Source organism: Verticillium nonalfalfae (assembly GCF_003724135.2).
Source record: "Verticillium nonalfalfae strain VnAa140/NRRL 66861 chromosome Unknown scaffold_2, whole genome shotgun sequence".
NCBI classification, from domain to species: domain Eukaryota; kingdom Fungi; phylum Ascomycota; class Sordariomycetes; order Glomerellales; family Plectosphaerellaceae; genus Verticillium; species Verticillium nonalfalfae.
Genome location: NW_021167227.1, coordinates 19,361 through 40,317, shown reverse-complemented (window position 1 = coordinate 40,317; position 20,957 = coordinate 19,361). Strand labels below are relative to the sequence as shown.

Genomic DNA, 20,957 nt, shown 5'->3' with positions numbered 1-20,957 from the left:
TGCCAATGCCGGCCATCCGAATCATTCGATATCACGATAGGTCGTCTCTCAGGTGATGAGCCGCTCTGATCACTGCCCCCCCCCCCCAAAACGCAAGCTCAGACGCAAGCTGACCGGACCCACATTACCTAAGAGAGGCGTCATGGCAGGCAGATGGACAGAATGCCTCCGACCCGTCTCTGCCACCGGAATCTTGGGCCGACATCAGGACGCCGAACGTGGGCGGGATCTGTAAAACCCAGCCATACTGCTTCGTGTACCATCTCCGAGGCCAGCGGCGAAGCAGTCAAACTATTTGAGCCAAGCAGTCCGCCGAGTCTTAATAGACCTAGAGGCCCAGGGTCTTGAGCATCGTCACGGGCTGTGCCTACCGCCTGCGCCGCAGGATAACGCAAGACAAACCGCCGCTCCGTCAGCAGCGCTCGGCATGTGTTGCTGATTGAGCCAAGACACGCGATTCAGCAGAGTGAGGCGGAGGGTGACAGGACCGCACTCGATCATCCATCCGGGTTGGCCACCTAACCGAAGTGCACGTGGAACGGCACTGCCTGGATTGCAAGATTGCAAGATTGCAAGATTGCAAAGGGATCATCTCACTCACCTCCGTCCGGGTGAAGCGGTTTGGCGCAGGCAGGCGGCGTCCTGCGTTGCCAGCACACAGCCCGCCTGGGTCCAGTCCGCACGAACGGGGGTGAAGCGACGCGTCAGGCGCAAGTGGTCCAGGATAGAAGTCTTAGGCTCAATGGTGAGCACCTGCGGCTAGTCATCGTGGTGCTGTCTTCCCCTCACGTTATCCTCGAACAGCGATTCGATCAGAGGCGGCCACAGATGCGTCGGAACATCGTGAGGTCAGCACAGCGGGCGACGGGGTTGGGTGGACGAAGGGAGGCGGTGCAGGGCGATTGGCCGAATGCCAAGCCAGTGGTACATCTACTGGCACGGCGTGTAATGAAAAGCAAGTCAAACGTCCCAGGATGGAGAGGGAAAAAAAAGGCAGGAAGTGAGCGTCAGAGCAGAGTGAGCAGAGTTCAATCGCACACGTCAAGCAGGTGTCGATCAGGTCCACGTTCCAAGATCTCTGGCGTTGGTTGCTCGCAGTGCTTCTGTGCGTTGCTGGAGCTTCGAGGTTCCATGGCGCCGAGTCTTGACGCAAAGGAGCCACATTTGAGGATGGAGCTTGGCTATGGTACCTGGGCCTCCCTGTTTCGTTTGATCTTGCATGTCATCATGGTGGGGATGTTTCCAGGGGAAGCTGTGTCGACGTCGCGTCGTACCGAGTTTTGTTGGTCGTTGTCTCTTTTCGTGGGAGTATTCGATGGGGAGGAGGCCAAACAGGTGTATTGAAACCTCGGAGGCGCCCCTCACGATTTCGATTGCATCGTGAAACAGAACAGAGGACACAAAGCAGAACGCATCCGGCGACGGAGCGGGGGTGGTGACAGGCACACCAGTTGAAATTTCGATGCAATCAGTGGGTTGTACAGTGGACGACGAGCAAACAGGTCGACGGGTTGAGCATAGCCACGCTCGACCCCACTCTAGAACCGCCGCCCCATTGGACGGGGCACATCTGGAACAGGGTTCCCTGCCGTCAAAGTAGCCCGTGACTGGTTGATCTCTCCATGACGTGGGATATCTGCAGGGATTCTGGGTTGCTACTGGACCTCTGATCTTCCGGCAGGAGCTACCCTGGCCGAAGCTTCACCTCTCTCAGTCTCTTCCTTCCCCCATCGCTCACCGCGCACACACACATACCTAAGGACGTTCCTCATCATAGCGTACCTGTGCTGCCACAGACCCCCCCCCCGGAGGCCGCCCACTGCCTGACCAGGGCATCTTTACCCGCATTGGCTCTCGCCCGACCAGTCTGGTACACTTCTCACGTTCATCTCTATCGAGTCAGAGCATTACAATCAACACCACGATCACCTACTACCTCACCTCCTACTACTCTTGTCTCTCAGCCACCTTGCAGGTCTTTTGCCCACACCCTGGTCCCTACTTTCGCCTGCTGCACTCCAGAGTCTAGCCGTGCACCGCAAAACACCCTATTCCCCTTCTGATACCACCCGAACCTTGACCGGGGGAGGGGGCTGTGTCTAATGAGCTGCTGCTCTGTCTCCATCTCCGACGCCGCGACCAGCGCTTCACCTGCCCCTTCTGCCACTACCGCTGCTGTCACGGTTACCACTGTCGCAGCTTGAGATCGAGACACGCGCGACTGCCCCGTTCCGACAAGCAAATTGACCGCCATCGCAAGGCGAAGCGCTCCCTGTTCGACCCTGTTCGACCCTGTTCGACCCCACCATCTGAAAAGTATCCTTTACCAGACATCGCGTGCCCAACCAGCCACAATGGTTTGTAAGTAGTACCTGCTTCTCGTCCGTCTCCTTCTTCCATCGTCCAGTTCGCGCATCCACACACCTCCTCCTCCTTCTCTCCCTGCCCTCCCACATATCTGCCCGGTCCTGCCTACTAGCCACAGACCGTGTCACACACGAGAAAGAAACGCTTTCTCTGCTAGTCCACCTCACCTCACCTTACCCTCTTCCTCGCTTTCCCAATTTTTTTCTGGTCTGCATCGTCCTGTCCTGTCACTTCGCTCCCAGCCTGGACCAGATCCAACTCTTTCCGCCTAGACCCCCTCTACCCAAGCCCAGCTCCAGTCAGCCTCGTCCTCCTGCCTTGCCTTTTCCCACCTGCGAGCCTTACCCAACGACCCGACGACAACAAGATCGCCGCCAGTCCCTTGATACCATAGCACACCTCGGCTAATTGCATGGCCCACGATGGCCGACAACAACACAGCCAACGTCAGTTTCCGCGAGCAGGTTCGCCGCACATGGGACAGTAACACGAGCAAGCCTGTATCCGACGCCGGTCGTGAGGATGGCGCCAGCGAGTCTTCACCACTGCTGGGCAACGGCTCCGGCCAGCCCCATCTGAGGGACGCCGACGGCGACGAGCCTCGCGCGAATGGTCACTCCAGGAACAAGACGGTTCAATTCTTCTTCGATACGGAGAGGACGCCCGGCAGCGACAGCGACAATGTCTTCGTCAAGTACTCCGCCTACACCTGGCACGTCACCAAGGTGACCCTCCTCAGCAGTACGTTTGTCTTTTTCCTACTCTCGCGCGCCTGTCTCCTCTCCACGTTTCTCCCTTGGCTTGCGACCGCGGCCTCGAACCCTCTAGCACTTGACTGACATGACCGCCTCTCGCGCCAGACTATGTCAACTTCCTCCTCTTCATGGTGCCATTGGGCATCGTTGCCGGCAAGATGGGCTGGGGTGCGACTGCTGTGTTCACCATCAACTTCTTCGCCATCATCCCCTTGGCCGCCGTTCTCTCTTACGCTACCGAGCAGATCTCCATGAAGCTGGGCGAGTCCCTCGGCGGTCTCCTCAACGCCACCTTTGGAAACGCTGTCGAGCTCATCGTCAGCATTGTCGCCCTCAAGGACGGCCAGATTGAGGTCGTCCAGTCCTCCATGCTCGGCTCCATCCTGTCGAACCTGCTGCTTGTCATGGGCATGTGCTTCTTCTTCGGTGGCATCGTCAACATGCGCGACCCTGCGACCGGCCTCGGCATGGAGCAGAGCTTCGCCTCGGCCACGGCCCAGACGACTTGCTCGCTCATGGCGCTGTCGTCGGCGTCGCTCGTCATCCCCGCTACGGTATGTGTTTGCCAGATTTCACTCATCTTCCCTGCGTTCCTCGCTAACCCTTGTCCAGCTCTGGTCCGTACTGAACCAGGCCGACAGCCCCGAGAAGGAACACAGCATCCTCGTGCTTTCGCGCGGCACCGCCATCACCCTCCTTGTCCTCTACGTCATGTACTTGTGGTTCCAGCTTCGCACCCACCCCAACCTTTTCGATTCCGAGGTCCAGCTTAGCGAGGAGGAGACGGAGGAGCCCGCCATGGGCCCCGTTGCCGCCGGTCTTGTCCTTGTCGTGACCACCGTTCTCGTCGCCATCTGCGCCGACTACCTCGTGGGCAGCATCGACGATATTGTGGAGGAGGCGCATATCAGCAAGAACTTCATTGGTCTTATTCTTATCCCCATCGTCGGAAACGCTGCTGAGCACGTTACCGCTGTTGTGGTGGCCATTCGCAACAAGATGGATCTGGCTATGGGCGTCGCCATCGGATCCAGCATTCAGATCGCTCTTCTCGTCACCCCCTTCCTCGTCATCCTCGGCTGGGCTGTTCTCGACCAGCCCATGACCCTCCACTTTGAGACCTTCGAGACGGTCGCCTTTGCCTTCTCCGTTCTCGTCGTCACCTACACCGTCCAAGACGGCAAGTCGAACTACCTCGAGGGTGCCATGTTGCTGGGCCTCTACTTTATCATCGCGCTGGCCTTCTACGTCAGCCCTAGCGACGCCATGGACAAAGCGCTCAACCTTGTCAGTCGCTAAGTCTGAAGGCGCGTAGACTCGCCAGTTCCACCACAAATTTCCTCACTTCTCGACGGCCGTTTTCAGTCGCTGAAACGGCCACTTTTCTTTTTGGCAGGCCACGCATGACCTCGATCAATAGTGGTACAAGTCGCAAATAGCGGACTTGTCCACCTCAAACAAACCTTTCAAACAAGAGGTCGCAAAGATATTCCTTACAGTGTATGATTTCCTTTAAGTACGAACAACTTTCAATGTAACATACGGTGCGGCACGGTGCGGCGATGTCAGGCAGGCAGGTCTGACCTCTCGATTCCCAGAAAAAAAGGGATATGGTGATCCTGCAATTGGCAGGGTCCTCGGCTGCGTTGCGATGCTTTGCGTACGTAATGCTAGTCAACAAGATCAATTTCGCAAGATGAAGTCTGCCGGATGTACAATGTGGTGACTGTCGTTTCATGGAGAACGACGATGCAGGTTATGATGATGCAGTCTATGATGCAGTCGAGGGCTTGCCATCCTCGTCTAGTATCTGTGAGCTGAGGAGTCCCTGTGAGAGACGCTGCTCGCCGAGTCTGGGCACAAACGCCAGAGAGTTGCGCTGGTCATGCTGATTCCATAACGACAAATCTCCTGCGTCGGTAGGCTTGGAAGAGCCAATGAAACAGGCCGGTGCACCTCTCCACGTTGTGTTGTCGCCAGGTAGGAAACGAGCATAGGGGGTTGACGCATCTGACATCTATCTTCGACGACTAGGCCGCGAGTTCATGGTCACATCCACAGTAAGGTTCCATGCCGGTAAGCAAGCGACATGTTGGATCGCGTGACTATGGCACACATACATCGCTACTTTGTAGCAGCATGGTATCACACATAGCTCGCGCCTCCATCTGAACCTGCAGCCATGACCTTGTCCGGAGGCAGCGTTGAGAAGATGTAGTTATATACGGCGTGATTCTATGAGCATTCTATTTGCGGATTGTAGATCCCACATGCCCGAAAACAAAGAAGAAGAAAAAAAAAGACGCTTTTTGATGCAACAGACATCTGGCCATGTCCTCATCATGCTCCGACCCGCCAGCAATCTTCGAACAGCCCTCACCGCGTCGGCCGCAGCATGGGCGCAATGATGCCCTGCTTGACCAGCACCCGCGGCTTCGTCGCGTCCTGGAACGACTCCTTGGTCTGCCACTCGGGGCCCATGGGCAGGCGCAGGGAGCGCTCGTACTGCGCTCGCGACTCGAACTGGTGGGGGAGCTGCGAGGCGAGATACTTGTCGTTCTGCGTTTTCGTTAGCTGCGTTCGCGTCTGGTATCCGAAAGAGGCCTGTGGGGGGGATACAGGGAGAAAAAAGAGGCACGAGGAGACGGGGAGATGGGCGGTCCTCACATTCTTGATACGCTTCTCGTTGATGATGACCTTTTCGAGCTTGGCGTCCTTGCGGTTCGCCTTCTTGATGCCCTCGACTTTGCGGAGCACCTTGCCCTTGTGCCGCGCCTTGTCGCGCGCTGACACGCCGTCGCCGACCCAGTTGCCCCAGCCCGGCAGCGTCTCGTCGATGACCTTGTCGTCCTGCTCGGTCTCCATCTCGGCCTTTTCGGCCGCAAAGTGCTCGACGACATTGTCACCGGCGAACGCGCGATCGAGCTGGTCAACGTCGCGGATGGCGAGGGGCAGGTGAAGGTCCGCATCGTCGCCGTCAACGTCCATCTCGGTACCGGCCGCCGATGTCTTGGTGGATTTTGAGACGCGCTTGGAGCCGGCCTTGATGATATCGGTCGTGCTGATCGTGTCGACGACGGGCGCGTGCTTCTTGTTCTTGCGGCGCGGTTCATTGGAGGACCAGGCGTCGCTCTTCAGGGCGGTACCGTCGGCTGTGATGGAGGTGCCGATGTTGAGGGATGCGGCGTCGGCTTTGGGGCGGGAGGCTTTCCCAGAAGGAGCGTCGTTGTCTTCCCCGGCGGCTGCCGCAGCGGCGGCACGCTTCTTCTCGCGGGCAGCCATCAAGGCTGGCGCGGAGATGGAAGACTGTTCACCGCCGTATTTCTTGCGACCAATCTCCTCGACCTCCTCGTCGGACATGTCTTCGGCATCGGAGGCAAGGTCCTTGCGGATCTGCGCAATCATGGCGTCGTTCTCGGCCCTTTGTTCAGCTTCGGCCTTCTGCATAAACTTCATCTTCATGAGAGCAGACTTGGGCTCATCATCGTCGTACTTCTCCGCCCTGTCGAGCTGAGCCAGGAGGTCTCGGTTCTTGCCGTCCTCGGAGCCGCTGTCGGAATATTCGTCGTCATCATCATCCGAAGCGTTACCTGCGCGGCCCTCTTTGCGCTGTCGTAGCTCCTCCTCACGACGGGCCATGTCGTGAAGGCCGGAGCGGTAGTCGTCATCCCAGACAGCACGCTTGTTCGAGTTGCCGGCCTTGGCCCACCTGCTGTCGCGGTGACGAGCGCCAACACGCTCGAGGGCGCGCGCGCGGTCCTGCGCATCGCGTTCCTCCTCCGAGTCGATCTCACCCGCCTCCGCCATGGCCTCGTGAAGCTTGAGCTCATCGCGCTCACGCTGCCGGCGATGCACACGGTGATACGCTTTGCTCTTGATCTTCTTGATGCGCTTGTTGCGCTTGGCTTCGCGCGAGCGTAGCTCCTTCTCCTGGCGCTTCTGGTTGACGAGCTCCTGGAGCGCCTCCTTTGAGAGACCCTCGTTCGGGTTGTCCTTGGCCTTGATGCGCTTCTCCTCCTCTTTGTTCAGCGCCAGACCGCTCTGTTCCATGATGCTCATGATGGTCTGCTCCAGCTCGTTGCCTGTCGTCTTGGACGTGATGGGCGCCAGCTCGTCGTGGTTGAGGCCCGCATCCTGCGCGTTCTCGGGCAGGGGGAAGACGAGATGCTCGGCGCGACGATCCTGCTTCACGCGGTCGGTCCAGCGATCGAGAGTCTCATTTGTCTTGTCGTACGCAACAGCACGGCTCAGCTTGTCCTGCTGGCGCTTGCCGAGTGGAATAGCAAGTTTCTTAGCGCCCCCTGGGCGGGCTTCTTTCTCCTCCTTGGACATGAGCTTCATGGATTTCTTCATTTGCGGGTCTTTGACGCCCGCGAGGCCGAGGTCCTTGAAGCTAATTTTCTGGCGGGGCTTTGATCCATCCGGAGCATCCTCCTTGTCGTCTTCGCCACCGTAGCCAGAGATGAAGGTTTGCAGAGCATCGAGCTTGGAAGAATCAACATCTTCATCGTCCTCGTCGTCCTCGTCGGACGATGGTGGGCTGGACGCATCGTCCTCGTCCGAATCAGACTCGTCAGATTCTCCCTCCTCTCCTTCTTCGTCCGACTCGTCTTCCGCCATATCGAGCATCTGCGCCAGGTCAATGGCGTCTTCTCCGAGGTCGTCACCATCGTCTCCGGCGTCGAAGTCTTCCGGGTCGTCGAACGGGTGGTCATCGTCAGAATCGTCCTGTTTGGTCTTCTTGGTCTTCTTCTTCGAACTCTTGCCAAAGGTGTAGCCCTGGAACTCCTCCTCGTCGCTTTCTCCAAACGCCTCGTCACTGTCAAGCTCCGAATCGTCATCGGCGCCGACACCGTATCGCCACTCGTTGCCCTCGCTGTCGCTGCCGAATTCATCCTCCTCGTCATCGCCAGTGGGGGCCGCCGAGGGCTTCACGCGTTTCCTCCTCGACTGGGCCTCGTCCTCGTCGTCTTCGTCGTCTTCGTCTTCTTCATCTTCCTCGCGACTGTGTTTGCGTCCAACATCGGCATTGATCTCACGGAACCGCGGTGTCTTCTTCTCCTTTGTGGGGAACTGTTCGGAGGCGATTCCAAAGGCGTCGAGAGCCCGGGCGCGGACCTTTTGGCTGGATTTCTTGTGCGGCTTGGGCGCCGACTTGGCAGAGATGAGCGGCCTTCCGTGTGCCTGTCGTCCGGGCATCGTGTCGATCGAGTTGGTGAGGTTTGATGTAGTTGTCGTCAATCGGCGCCTTGCCCACTGAAGCTCGGAGGTGCTTGCCTGCTGGACAATTTGGACTTTTTCTGATTCTGCCGCGGTGGGCAAAGCGGTGAGCTGGATTTTACAGTGGGGGACCCCTGTAAGTGGCACCACTGTCGCTGGACAGGACGAGCAGGGGTCCACATGGGCTCTTGACAGGGTGCAAACCGGGTACGTACCCTCCGATCTTGAAGTCCCGAGTCCACTCGGAGCATCTGGATTTCCCATCCAATGAATCATTTAGGGTCCAGAGCCTCTCTCTCGACTTTCCATCCCACCTTGGACTTGTACCTTAACATCACCCACCAAGCACCCTCAGATCGACGCTTTTCACCACCGACCCCGATTGCTGGCCAACATGGCGTCTTTCGCCCCAGGTCTACGTCGACTAGCCGTTCGGCTGTCGACTCCAGCAATTGTCTGCCGCCAATGCCAGCATCAGCATGTTCCCTTGCGCTCACCATCACGCATCATCAACATCGTACGATCCCGCCAGTATGCCGTCGCAAAGGCACCATCTATGAGCTTCACGGCCAATGCCGCGGCTGAGCAGGTTCAGGCTGCGCCGTCTGTGGCGAAGGAGGCTGCAAAGGCTGCGACCAAGTCCTTTCCCGAAAAGACGACCTCCAAGCCTGTCGCCATCTGGCTGCTGGGCAGCGCTGTTAGTGTCTTTGGTCTTGTCGTCTGGGGTGGCCTGACGAGGTTGACCGAGTCTGGGTATGTTTAAGCACGTTCCGCTCCAGCTGAAGCATCAAAAGTCATGCTCCGTGGCAACAACTAACGTCTTCCAGTCTCAGTATCACCGAGTGGCGTCCCGTTACCGGCTCGCTACCTCCCTCGACCCTTGAAGACTGGCAATCCGAGTTCGACAAGTATCGCGCCTCGCCCGAGTTTGCGCTCCTCAACCCGCACATGACCATGGACGAGTTTAAGCAGATCTACTTTATGGAATGGAGCCACCGCGTCTGGGGCCGTCTCGTCGGCATGACCTTTGTCCTGCCTGCCCTTTACTTTGTCGCACGACGCCGCGTCTCCAAGCCCATGGCAGCCAACTTGCTCGGCATTTCCCTGCTGATTGGCTTCCAAGGCTTCATCGGCTGGTGGATGGTCAAGTCTGGCCTCAAGGACGACCTCTTTGCCCCTGGCTCGCACCCCAGGGTTAGCCAGTACCGCCTGACGGCCCATCTTGGCACCGCCTTTGCCTGCTACTCTTGGATGCTCCTGACGGCCCTGACCATCCTGCGCACGCGCAAGCTGACGGCTGACCCCGTTGCCGCCGTCAAGTCCCTGCACGTCCTTAAGCACGCTGCCATCACGCCGTTCCGCCGTTCCATCTACGGCCTCACCGCCCTTGTCTTCACGACTGCCATGTCGGGCGCCCTTGTCGCCGGTCTCGATGCCGGACTCATCTACAACGAGTTCCCCAAGATGGGCCTCGGCCTGACGCCCCCCGAGGCGGAGCTCTGGGATAAGTTTTACTCGCGCAAGGCCGACGGCTCGGACCTCTGGTGGCGCAACATGCTTGAGAACCCAAGCACCGTCCAGCTCGACCACCGCATCCTCGCCATGACCACCTTCACTACCATCCTCACGCTCTTCGTGTACTCGCGCCGTGGCCGCGTCGGCGCCGCCCTGCCCAAGGACGCCAAGAAGGGCATGCTCGGCGTCGTCCATCTCGTCTGCCTGCAAGCCGCCCTCGGCATCAGCACCCTCATCTACATGGTCCCCATCCCCCTCGCCTCGGCCCACCAGGCCGGCAGCCTGGCGCTGCTGACGGGCGTCCTCATCCTCGGACACCGCCTGCGTGTTCCCAAGTCTACGCTCGCCATGCTCGAGCGGAAGCTCAAGGTGCAGGTGCCCAAGAAGCCATGAACACACGCCTGTATACTAGCAGGATTTGTAACGAAACAGCACAAGAACGCATCATGTATAAGCATGTACTATCACATCGCAGATAGGGGTACCCCCCCAAAGTAGGCGTTTCATTTCTGGTCTACCAAAAACCCTCCACCTCCGTATCCGTTGTAGAACACCTCAACTCTCTAGACATCTTTGACCTTTTCTTTACTTCAAAGAGGGCCTGTATCGAGGCTTGAATACTATTCCATTTTCTTTTCTCAAATCGTTCAGCACGACATTTACGATCAGCATGCAAACCTTTTCTCCCCCTTTGATGCTTGCCGGGCAGACGATTGTTTATTTGTGGGCTGAGGCATTGTCGTTAGTCACGAAACGGTCATGAATGGTCATGGCAAATGATGAGCCAAGAAGTTGCGGCTAACGTACCGATGCCCTCGACGGGCAGGGGCTCGATGCCGACCTCCTCGGCGGCGAGCTTCTGCTGGGGCTTCTGCGTGTCGTCCTTCATGAAGGGGAAGGCGAGGACCTCGCGGATGGTGTAGTGGTCGGTCAGGAACATGACCATGCGGTCGATGCCCATGCCCCAGCCGGCGGTGGGGGGGAGACCGTACTGCGCAGCGTTAGCCCATTTTCTTTCTTTGTCTGCGTATGCTGCAATCTTCCGCTGCCGCATTGTGCACGATGGGAGCACGGCGCTCAACGTACCTCGAGAGACATGCAGAAGTTCTCGTCAATCATCTGCGCCTCGTCGTCGCCCTGGTCCTTCTGGCGGGCCTGCTCCTCGAAGCGCAGCCTCTGGTCAAAGGGGTCGTTCAACTCGGTGTACGCGTTGACAATCTCCTTCTTGCAGACGAAGGCCTCGAAGCGCTCGCACAGACCGGGCATGGAGCGGTGGTACTTGGCCAGGGGCGACATGACCTGCGGGTGGCCGAAGATGAAGCTGGGGCTGACACACTGCTCCTCGATGTACTCGCCGACGAGCTTGTCGATCATGCGGGCGTTGGTGAGCGGGGGCGAGCAGTCGAGCTTCATCTTCTTGAGGACGCCGCGAAGGAACTCGTTTGTCTCGGCGGCTGGGGCGTATGTTAGTCGGGCACTGATGCTCATAACAGAGTGGAGAGGGAAAAAAGGGAAAAGAAATAGGTGCAGAACAGCGAAATAGGGAACGCACTGTGCAGCTGGTCCGAGGGAGGGAACTTTTCGCCCGTCTGCTTCTCGAGCTCGGGAATCATCTCGAAGCGCTTCCAGGGCTTCTCCCAGTTGACCTCGTAGACCTCGCCGGTCTGCGTGTGGAACTGGGTCTTGTAGCCACCGGTGAGATGCTTGACGAGGCCGCTGACGAGGTCCTCGGTGGTGTTCATGAGGTCCTGTCCACCGCGTTAGCATCGAGTCGGGCGAGACGAGAGCAAATCAAACGCACGTAGACATCGGCGTACGCCTCGTAGAACTCGCAAGTGGTGAACTCGGGGTTGTGGGTGAGGTCAAGGCCCTCATCTGCGACCCAAGTCAGTCATCCAGCCCACTATGCTGTGTGGTCACGGGCACCTACTCCTGAATTGACGTCCAATCTCGTAGACGCGGTTCAGGCCACCAACGACAAGCTCCTTGAGGTACAGCTCTGGGGCGATACCTGGGCAAAAGTCAGACACTGCATCATTACGTAGAGCATATAGGACTCACGCATGAACATGGTCATGTCGAGCTCGTTGTGGTAGGTGATGAAGGGCTTGGCAGTCGCGCCGCCAGCAATGGCGTTCATCTGGGGGGTCTCGACTTCGACGAAGTCCTAGGAGCGAATGAGCAATGGTTTCAGCATGGCACTCGCAGTGATACTGACCCTCTCGTCGAGGTAGCGACGAATGTACGTGACCATCTTGGATCTTGTGATGAGGGTGTTGCGGCTGCGGTCGTTCATCATGAGATCGAGATACCTCTGTTCCTCGTCAGCGGTTGACCCTGCAGCAACGGTCCGAAGGCGTGCATACCTTGCGGAAACGCTCCTCCTGGTCCTTGAGACCGTAGTACTCGTCGGGGAGGTTGTGCAGGCAGGGCGTCAGGAGCTTAATCTCGGTCGCGAAGATGGAGAGCTCGCCCTCCTCGCCCTTCTCGAGCTTGGACTTGGGCGCTGTCCTGTATGCGGGGGGTTAGCTATGGCGTCCAGGAACCCCCAAGAGCTTAAGAGCGGTATGGCTGCTGACCTTCCGGGGTAGCCGACGATGCCAATGATGTCACCACGGCGAAGGTGCAGGTGCTGGTCGTCGAACGAGACGTCGCCGGTGACCTCCTGGGCCTGGCACATGACCTGAACCTTCACGCCCTCGACGCGGACATCGTAGAACACGAGCTTGGAGCCCGAGGCGCGCTTGTTGTAGATACGGGCGCCGACGCGGAGGATCTTGTCCTTGTTGTGCTCGCCGGACTTGAGGTGGCCGAAATTGGTGGTGAACTTGCGGGCGTCATAGTCGACTTTGGGTCAGAGGTCAGCAAGGTTGAGAAGGAAAAAAATAGCCACGGCCCGAGGGGAGGTCAAGCTTGCCGTGGAACTTGTGGGGGTAAGGGTCGGGAGACTTGTTCTCGCGCAGCCTGGACTGGTCAGCAGGCGAAGCTCAGACGTTGACAAGAACGGGGCGATGGCGCACTTGTTGATGGCGCGCGAGCGAATCTCAAAGTACTGGCGCGGGTCGAGGGCCTTCTCGTCGGCCTCGGCATTGTCCTTCTTGGCGGCGACGGGCTTGGGAGGGGCGGCAGCGGCCTTCTCAGCCTTCTTGGCGTCCCTCTCACGGTTCTTCTGTCTCTTCTTGAGCTCGCTCTTGGACACCATCTCGCCGGTGACGCTGTCGAGGTGCATGTTGGCGACGGCCTCGGTGGGCGGGGCCGGGGCGGGGGCGCTCGAGTCGGCCATGTTGGAGGGGTCGTTTGCAATCAGGTGCCAACGGCGACGATGCTAGATGAATTTCTTGTCGTGCGGATGGCCTGGCGAAGAGCGATCCGGAGAAGGGGGGTAATTGCGTGTCGCGTGCTGCGTGCGGCGTGCTGTGATATCGGACAAAAATTTCGAAGCCCCCGAGTGCGGTGCCGTTGGACGATATTATGTCGCGGCGGGGTAATTTGTGACTATTTGACCCTGACTCACGGATGGGCCAAAGCAACGAGGGGCAATCGAGCAGCGGAACGAGGGGCAGATGAGCACGGCCTCTGCGCACTGTAGCTTATCGATAGAGGTGGGGCCTCTTTTGCTGGACGTTGTCGTCACTAATACCTACATCCCTTAGGCAGGTACCTAAGGTATGTAGGTAGGGACCCAGGTAGGGACCTAGGTAGGGACCGTAAGGCAAGGTACTGAGGGACACCATCTCGAATCGATGGTTTGCACTGAGGTCCGATTCTTAGGCCATGATGGAACAAAGAATTGAAAAGAAAAATCAAAAACCAAGCGTCCAGATGTGTACTGTATAGATAGGGCTTGGTCTCCACTACTATATACATGGAGGTAGATCCCACGAAACATGGCAAATGATGAATGTTGGTGGTGAAGCGATGAGCCTTGTGAATGCGGAGACGAGGCATGGCGTCGTGCCTCGCCATTGCAACTACATACATCTCTCTGCAACATGCGGCGGCCTCTCCACCTTGCTCGCACCACTGCTGCGCCGAGACGGCCTTTGCATGCAAGCACATAATTCAGCGAGGAAAGCTGCAGCCTCCACCAACAGTCGTCATTCTGCTCCTGTCTCGGACAGAAGTGCAAACAGCACACGCAATGACAAGGACAGTCAGTCTGCATGTCGTTTCGAAAAAGTCATTGGCATGAAGGTCTTTGCCCACAGACGACATTGCCCACAGACAGCAGCGTGAGACATCAATGATGGCTGGCATGCCATGGCCGAATCCCGCCGTCGGGAACGATGGAAGATAGAATCAGCTTCGATGAGACACCACCCACCCACAGGGATGATGCCCAGTCTCTCGTGTCTCATGATTGTACATGCTTCCACCCCCGCGTCCAGTGTCGCTTGCAGCCATATTTTGGTTTTGTTGAGCCGACGCCTGAGCCTATCAAGAGAATTTGGACCCAGCCAGCTCGTAGCCAACAATGAGGTCGCGCATGGCATTGGCGTCATGCCACCGCATGTACGATGCGTCAGGGGGGGGTGCACTGAGGGGGCCGAATCATTCGAGGTCCTGACCCTCCCTGCGAAGCCTTCCAAAAGACCTGCTGGATGAGCCTGGCCAAAAGAACCGTCAAGGGAAAGGCAGACGTGGCCGCGGCTACATCCGGCCTCCGATCTTGAATTTTCTTGATCTCGTTGCAAGTGGAGCAGTAAGATGAGGCTCCATGGAAGGCAAGGCAGAAGAAGCGGCATGAGACGAGCCAGCCTACAGTTCTTTCATGTGATTCTGGAGCCCTTCCTCCCTGAGGGTTTTCTCTGTCGGGTTCGGAGGTTTAGGGGCTTGGGGGGGCTTGGGGGGGTCGTCTTTCACTGCTGGTTCGGTTCGGTTCAGTGGGCTTAGCGGGTGCTCGGGCCCTGTGGAGGGGGTTTCCGGGGGTCCTGTTGGGTGCTCCGCGGGGCTCGGGCCAATGGGACGTTACGGTCCGACCCCCGTCGATCCCCTCAGCTCTCTGCCTGCCCCATGCCCTGTTCCGGGTTAAGGCGCTTTTCTTGGTGCTGACCTTCCCGAGTGTGCTCATCCATCCAATCCATCCAGCCCATTAGTATCAACCTGATCCGACACGGCCAGCCTCGAAAACCTGCCGTCTACATCCCACCACCACCACCACCGCCGGCAGCTCGGACAGTCGCCGATTGATCTCGCAGATCCCCAGCATTTCCTCCCTGCCCGATCCTCAACTTCGTCTGCTTCTGTGCTGCTCGGCTGCATGTGTGCTCGCGTCGCCGCACATCCACGACATTTTACCTCTTTCCTCTGGACAAGCCCGACACACGTCTTCTTGCCTATTTGATACCCCCGTGCCCCCTCCCCTTTCTGTCGCGTGGTCTTCCAGGTACCTCATTTGCTTCGCCTTGCTATCGCAACGACATGACGGGGTAAACATATCTCCTTTCATCCCCACGGCCTTATATACTTTTTGTTCGCTCGAGACATACGCACACACATATACCCCCCCTCTGTTCGTGCGCAGAGATTGCGTCATTCGACACCTTCGCCCACCATGAGCGATCAGCCTGGTAAGGCCGCCGCCGCGGCGCCGCCTACGGGCCGCATATCGAAGAAGAGGCCCAAGGAGCTGTATCCCATGGTGCCGTGGAAATACGACCTCTTCCTCTGGGTCATGGGTGTGCTGGTCGACCTCTTCTTCCGCGAGGTTCACCCCCGAGGCACGTGGAAGGTCCCACGGACCGGTCCCGTTCTCTTCGTCGCCGCGCCGCATGCCAACCAGGTTCGTCGCCTTCCCCCACCATCGTCGAGATGATGCCTATACTCTCGACGCTTTTTGCTGACATATCTCTGCTTCCCCAGTTTGTTGACGCCCTCGTGCTGTACCGAACCCTACGCAACGAGGCCGGCCGTCGCGTGAGCCTGCTGATCGCCCAGAAATCTGTTCACGGCTTCATCGGCTGGGGCTCGCGCCAGGTCGGCTCCGTGCCTGTTGGCCGCCCTCAGGATGCCGCGAAGCCTGGCACCGGCACCATCTACCTGCCCGACCCCGACAACGACCCGACGCTGATTCGCGGCGTCGGTACAAAGTTTGGCGAGGGCGAGGGCGAGGTCGGCGGCATGCTGTTCCTGCCCTCGACCAAGGGCCACACGGGCGCCAGCATTGACATTGCCGAGATCGTCAGCCCCGAGGAGATTCGCATCAAGCGCGCGTTCAAGGGCAAGATTCCCATGCGCCAGCTGACGGGCCGTGACGACGGTGCCGGCAGCGGCCTCTCGGAGGAGTTCCAAGGCACAAAGTACAAGCTCGCGCCCAAGGTCGACCAGACCAAGGTGTATGAAGCCGTCTTCAACCGTCTGGGACACGGCGGCTGCGTCGGCATCTTCCCCGAGGGCGGCAGCCACGACAGGACGGAGCTCCTGCCGCTTAAGGCCGGCCTCGCCATCATGGCGCTGGGTGCCCTCGCCGAGGACCCCGACATTGGGCTGAAAATCGTGCCGGTCGGCATGAACTACTTCCACGCGCACAAGTTCCGGTCGCGGGCTGTCATTGAGTTTGGCGCGCCGTACGAGATCCCGAAGCGCATCATCGACATGTATCGCAACAACCAGAGACGCGAGGCGATTGGCGAGCTCCTCGACACAACGCACCAGATTCTCAGCGCCGTCACCGTCTCGACACCCGACTACGACACGCTCATGCTCATCCAGGCGGCGCGGCGGCTCTACAACCCCACTGGCAAGAAGCTGCCGCTGCCGGTGGTCATTGAGCTCAACCGGCGACTGGCGCTGGGCTACGAGCGGTACAAGGATGACGAGCGCATCGTGCACCTGTCCAAGGCGGTCAAGGAGTACAACCGGCAGCTGCGCTACGTCAACCTGCGCGACCACCAGGTGCAGTACGGCAAAATGTCGACGCCCAAGGTCATCCTGACGCTCATCTACCGCATCGGCAAGCTGCTGACACTGCTCGTCGGCGTGCTGCCGGGCCTCATTCTCTTCGCGCCCGTCTTCATTGCGGCCAAGGTCATCTCGATCCGCAAGGCTAAGCAGGCGCTCGCCGGATCGACGGTCAAGATCCAGGGCCGCGACGTCATGGCGACGTGGAAGCTGATGGTCGCCATCTTCTTCGCGCCGACGCTGTACAACTTTTACTCGGCCGTCGTCACGTGGCGCGTCTACGTCGACCACCTCTGGGGCACGGTGCCGGCGTGGGTGCCGTGGTGGACGGCGTACCTCGTCATGTGGCCGCTCATGGTGGGCATCAGCTTCGCGGCGCTACGCTTTGGCGAGGTGGGCATGGATATTTTCAAGTCGCTGCGGCCGCTCGTGCTGTGCCTCAACCCGGCGTCGAGCTACAACATTCACCACCTGCGCGAACGCCGCGCACAGCTCAGCACGGAGGTCACGGACGTCATCAACACGCTGGGGCCCGACATGTTTCCCGACTTTGACAAGACGCGGCTCGTGGCAGACTCGCAAGGCAGCAGCCGAGGCACGGCAGCCACAGCAGATGGCCGGCCCTCGACGCCGCCATATCAGCAGCAGCAGCAGCAGCCATATGGTCAGCGACGCGACAGCGATGCGTCAAGCAACTACGATGCGCAGACACCGCCGTCGCTCGGACGGCGCAACACGACCATGTCGAGCCGCGGGCTGCCGCGCAACGAGTCGTTCAGCAACATTGGCGGCGTGGGCATCTTCTCGACGCGGCCGCCGTCGCGGTCGAGGAGCCGCAGCCGCAGCAGCAGCAGCGGCGGTGGCTTCGGCTCAGGCGGGTTCCCTGTCAGCGGGTTCACGACGCTCGATTCGCAGGGTGGGTTTGAGGTGGCGAGTAAGAAGATTCGCGAGGCGATGAAGCTGCGCAGGCGGAAGAGCGGCGACGTCAGGAAGATTGAGATTGGCGACGACAGCAGCGAGGAAGACGAGGACGACGAGTACACAGAGGCGAGAAAGAAGACGTAGATGTGCATTGTCTTGGGTACCTAGATGTGGATTCTCTACACCGTGGGGACGGCCCCAGGGGGCAGAAGGTTAGTGGGGGGCCGCGGTATGTGGGGGAGAATCGGAGAATCAAGCGTAGAGGATGTCGTTTGAGATGAGACGAGACGATTCCCGTTGTGTGTCGCGGGCGCGAGTCTAGGCGTTCGGCACGTCGAGTCGGCAGAGGGGTGTACTGCATGAGGCAGTTGATTAATGACAAGTTCCATCCATTCCTAATTCCGGTGTGTAGCCTATTTCGCGTTCCGCCCTTGTCTACCTAGGTACATGTAGCTTGTGGGATGTGGTCATCATGGAGAGTAGGCAACCACAATCCCACATCAGGCTGTCGTGTGTAAAAGGCTGCTGACCAATTCACGTCGACGATGCGACCTGGTGGCTGACATTTGCTGAGCTGCGCCGCGTGTTTTCGGCAACGGGCTGCCGGACAGGGGGGGAAGGAAGATGACTGACGAAGTTTGCTGACCGTTCCGTGCCGAACAAGGTACTGCCTTAGGTACTACCTACCTAAGGTACCTGAGGTAGGTTTTTGGTAATTCAAAGGTTAGGTGCCGCGGGTACGTACTGCGTTATCAGATCCGATGGTCGCAACTGCCCCGCAGTCCCGAGCCGGCGCTGGAAAGACCGACTCGCCCGACGAAGCTTCCCCGAACGAGTCAGCCCAGGGGTCCCTTTTTTTCCGCTCTTTCCATTTTGTTCCTGTATTTAGACACCCACCCGCACGGCACTCGCTCGCTCGGTTGCCGTTGCCTGTTCCTTGCTCGACCCTCGACCCTCGCCCTCGACACTCAACCCTCCACGACGCCTGTTTTGTGCTGTACCAGTTGTCCAGAACACACGGACGCCGTTTCCATCACCATACGACACGTCAGGAAGAGGGACACAAAAAATGGTCTTCGCCTCCCTCGTCGCCGGCGCAAAGCGCCTCGCCCTCGGCACCGGCGGCGCGACGCCCATGCTCGACCTCTTCCCCAAAACGGACCCCGCCGTCGACGGTGACGAGTGCTCCCACGACTGCGAGAGCTGCCATATCAAGTACCCGCGCGGCTTCAAGATTGAGACAGAGGACGCCCTCTACGGCGTGCAAAAGGGCTTCAGCACCCACCTCCTCGTCGCCACCGGCAAGACCGACTGGGTTCGCGAGATTGAGGACGAGAAGGGCAGCGTCATGGAGGCCATTGGCAAGGCCGCGGCACCAAGTAACGGGGTATGCTTCCCTGCCTCACACATTCCCTCCCGACTCCTTCAAAAGTCCACTGTGAACAGCGTCTTGAGCACCATGCTAACGGCCCAGAAACTCATGCTCTCCGCCACAAACATGCCCACGCCCCACGGCACCAGCGACTACGACCAGCCCACCACCGTCCTGCTGCTGCCCGCCTTCACCATCATCGAGAACGTCACGCCGGCCAACGTCCCCGCCCTGCTGACCGAGTTTGTCGAAAAGGCGCCCACCAACACGTCGCCCCTGGAACCCCTGACCCTGCCGCGCTCCCTGCCGGCGCCCGACAGCACCGACGCCCAGGTCGCCGCCCTTGTCCGCCGCCCGAGCCCCCACAGTGCCCTCGTCCTGCTGTGCTCGCAAAAGACGCGCGACGCCCGCTGCGGCCAGTCGGCGCCCCTCATCCGCAAGGAGCTCGAGAGACACCTGCGGCCCCTCGGCCTCGCGCGCGACCTCGACGACCACAGGCCCGGCGGCGTCGGCATCTACTTCATCTCCCACGTCGGCGGCCACAAGTACAGCGCCAACGTTATCGTCTACCGCAAGCCCGACGCTTTCGGCCTCGATTCCGTCCAGAGGGCTACGGCTGGGGGCGACGTCAGGCCAAAGGTTGTGGCCGCCGCGGCGAATGGCGCTGCCGAGACGGAAGAGGAGGAAGAGGGAGATGTCGGTGTCGGGCAGTGCATCTGGCTTGCGCGCATCATGCCCGAGGACTGCGAGAACCTTGTTCGGTATACGATTTTGCAGGGCAAGGTCGTCAAGCCGGAAACGCAGCTGCGGGGCGGCTTTGACCGTGGGAGGGGCGTCATGAGCTGGTGAGCGAGCTGTGAGTGTGTTGCGTGTTGCTGTTGCATGTTGTGCGAGGAACGTCATCTGTCGGGGGGAGATATATACCACAATGTAGATACATAAACTAGAGCCACAGGGCAGGAAGTAGACGCATCACGGAGCTTTGGACATTCATCGACCTTGTCATCAAGGAAGGCAACGTGCCAACGTCTGTTGGCTATATCAGGAATGGCGACTGGTGCAAGAGAATGGTCTTGCCTGTGTTGCACCACGTCTGCCATCAAGGCAGTCAGTACGAAATTGTACGGTCTGCATTTGCGCTGTTGAGCTCAAGAGATCCGAGCACTGCACCGTCTTGTGATTCGGAGAGGAATCGTCGCCAACGCTCCCTGAGATCATTCTGCATGTTATGCAGAGATCCATCTTCGAATCCACAGACGCATCGCTTAGAATTATCATCCGCCGGCGTTCTCCGTGGCAAGGCATCCGCAACCTCCAAGATGGTCCTGGCAAGGGCCTGCCTTTTGTTGTTCGCGTCCGCGAGGCAAGGACTGAGAGCCTTTGACAGCTCCACGAAGGAGCCCCGTAGTCAGCCCCGGGCCACAGAATCATTCTGCATCCCGCTCTCTGTCGGGATGACTAGGATTCTTCATGTTTGCCGATGCAGACGGAATAGGATTGACGATTTGGTTTGGCATGACGATAGGAGAGCAAGATGGGACGCATGTGGCTTGGCTGGGACAGGGTCTATGAACGTGGGCCTGTATTTTCCATCCGTTGAACTAGTTGTGAGCTATGCTTCTTGCGCTTCGAGACTCTATCTGTAGGTGCGCCCCGCGCATTGATGATCGTAGCACCTTCGCATGGGGAATACGCCGCTCTCAGCATTATTTCGTGGACGTTTTGACAAAGGACATCAGCACGGCCTTCTTGGCCCCGAATCCTCCGGCCCGAGCCCACGCCGACTGGGTCGGCTGCGATGGGAACACGAGACGCTGCCCGCAAAGCCTCTGGCGGGCTGGGGCCAGTGAGAGACTTCGGGTTGGACGAGTGGAGAGAAGCTCCGGACGCTGCTTCGACGAGGGGAA

At 59.0% G+C, this 20,957-nt stretch overlaps 6 protein-coding genes across 6 annotated transcripts; 4 read left to right on the top strand and 2 right to left on the bottom strand.

Moving 5' to 3' along the window:
• Positions 1–2,789: 2,789 nt before the first annotated feature.
• D7B24_003427 (uncharacterized protein) lies at positions 2,790–4,421 on the top strand (the record flags this gene model as incomplete). The annotated part of the gene is made up of 3 exons (XM_028637618.1): positions 2,790–3,108; positions 3,228–3,676; positions 3,735–4,421. 3 exons carry the CDS (start codon positions 2,790–2,792, stop codon positions 4,419–4,421), a joined length of 1,455 nt encoding a protein of 484 aa, XP_028499174.1.
• Positions 4,422–5,498: 1,077 nt separating this feature from the next.
• Positions 5,499–8,321, bottom strand: D7B24_003426 (uncharacterized protein; the record flags this gene model as incomplete). The annotated part of the gene is made up of 1 exon (XM_028637617.1): positions 5,499–8,321. One exon carries the CDS (start codon positions 8,319–8,321, stop codon positions 5,499–5,501), a length of 2,823 nt encoding a protein of 940 aa, XP_028499173.1.
• A 415-nt stretch (positions 8,322–8,736) lies between these two features.
• Positions 8,737–10,250, top strand: COX15 (Cytochrome c oxidase assembly protein cox15; the record flags this gene model as incomplete). The annotated part of the gene is made up of 2 exons (XM_028637616.1): positions 8,737–9,095; positions 9,170–10,250. 2 exons carry the CDS (start codon positions 8,737–8,739, stop codon positions 10,248–10,250), a joined length of 1,440 nt encoding a protein of 479 aa, XP_028499172.1.
• A 324-nt stretch (positions 10,251–10,574) lies between these two features.
• KRS1 (lysyl-tRNA synthetase) lies at positions 10,575–13,140 on the bottom strand (the record flags this gene model as incomplete). Its single annotated transcript, XM_028637615.1, has 12 exons — positions 10,575–10,585; positions 10,665–10,848; positions 10,944–11,311; positions 11,410–11,605; positions 11,659–11,732; positions 11,788–11,868; positions 11,919–12,024; positions 12,076–12,171; positions 12,224–12,368; positions 12,437–12,704; positions 12,751–12,821; positions 12,878–13,140. 12 exons carry the CDS (start codon positions 13,138–13,140, stop codon positions 10,575–10,577), a joined length of 1,863 nt encoding a protein of 620 aa, XP_028499171.1.
• A 2,271-nt stretch (positions 13,141–15,411) lies between these two features.
• D7B24_003423 (uncharacterized protein) lies at positions 15,412–17,822 on the top strand (the record flags this gene model as incomplete). The annotated part of the gene is made up of 2 exons (XM_028637614.1): positions 15,412–15,639; positions 15,720–17,822. The coding sequence occupies 2 exons, from the start codon at positions 15,412–15,414 to the stop codon at positions 17,820–17,822; spliced, it is 2,331 nt and encodes a 776-aa protein (XP_028499170.1).
• Positions 17,823–18,747: 925 nt separating this feature from the next.
• D7B24_003422 (uncharacterized protein) lies at positions 18,748–19,899 on the top strand (the record flags this gene model as incomplete). The annotated part of the gene is made up of 1 exon (XM_028637613.1): positions 18,748–19,899. One exon carries the CDS (start codon positions 18,748–18,750, stop codon positions 19,897–19,899), a length of 1,152 nt encoding a protein of 383 aa, XP_028499169.1.
• Positions 19,900–20,957: the final 1,058 nt, after the last annotated feature.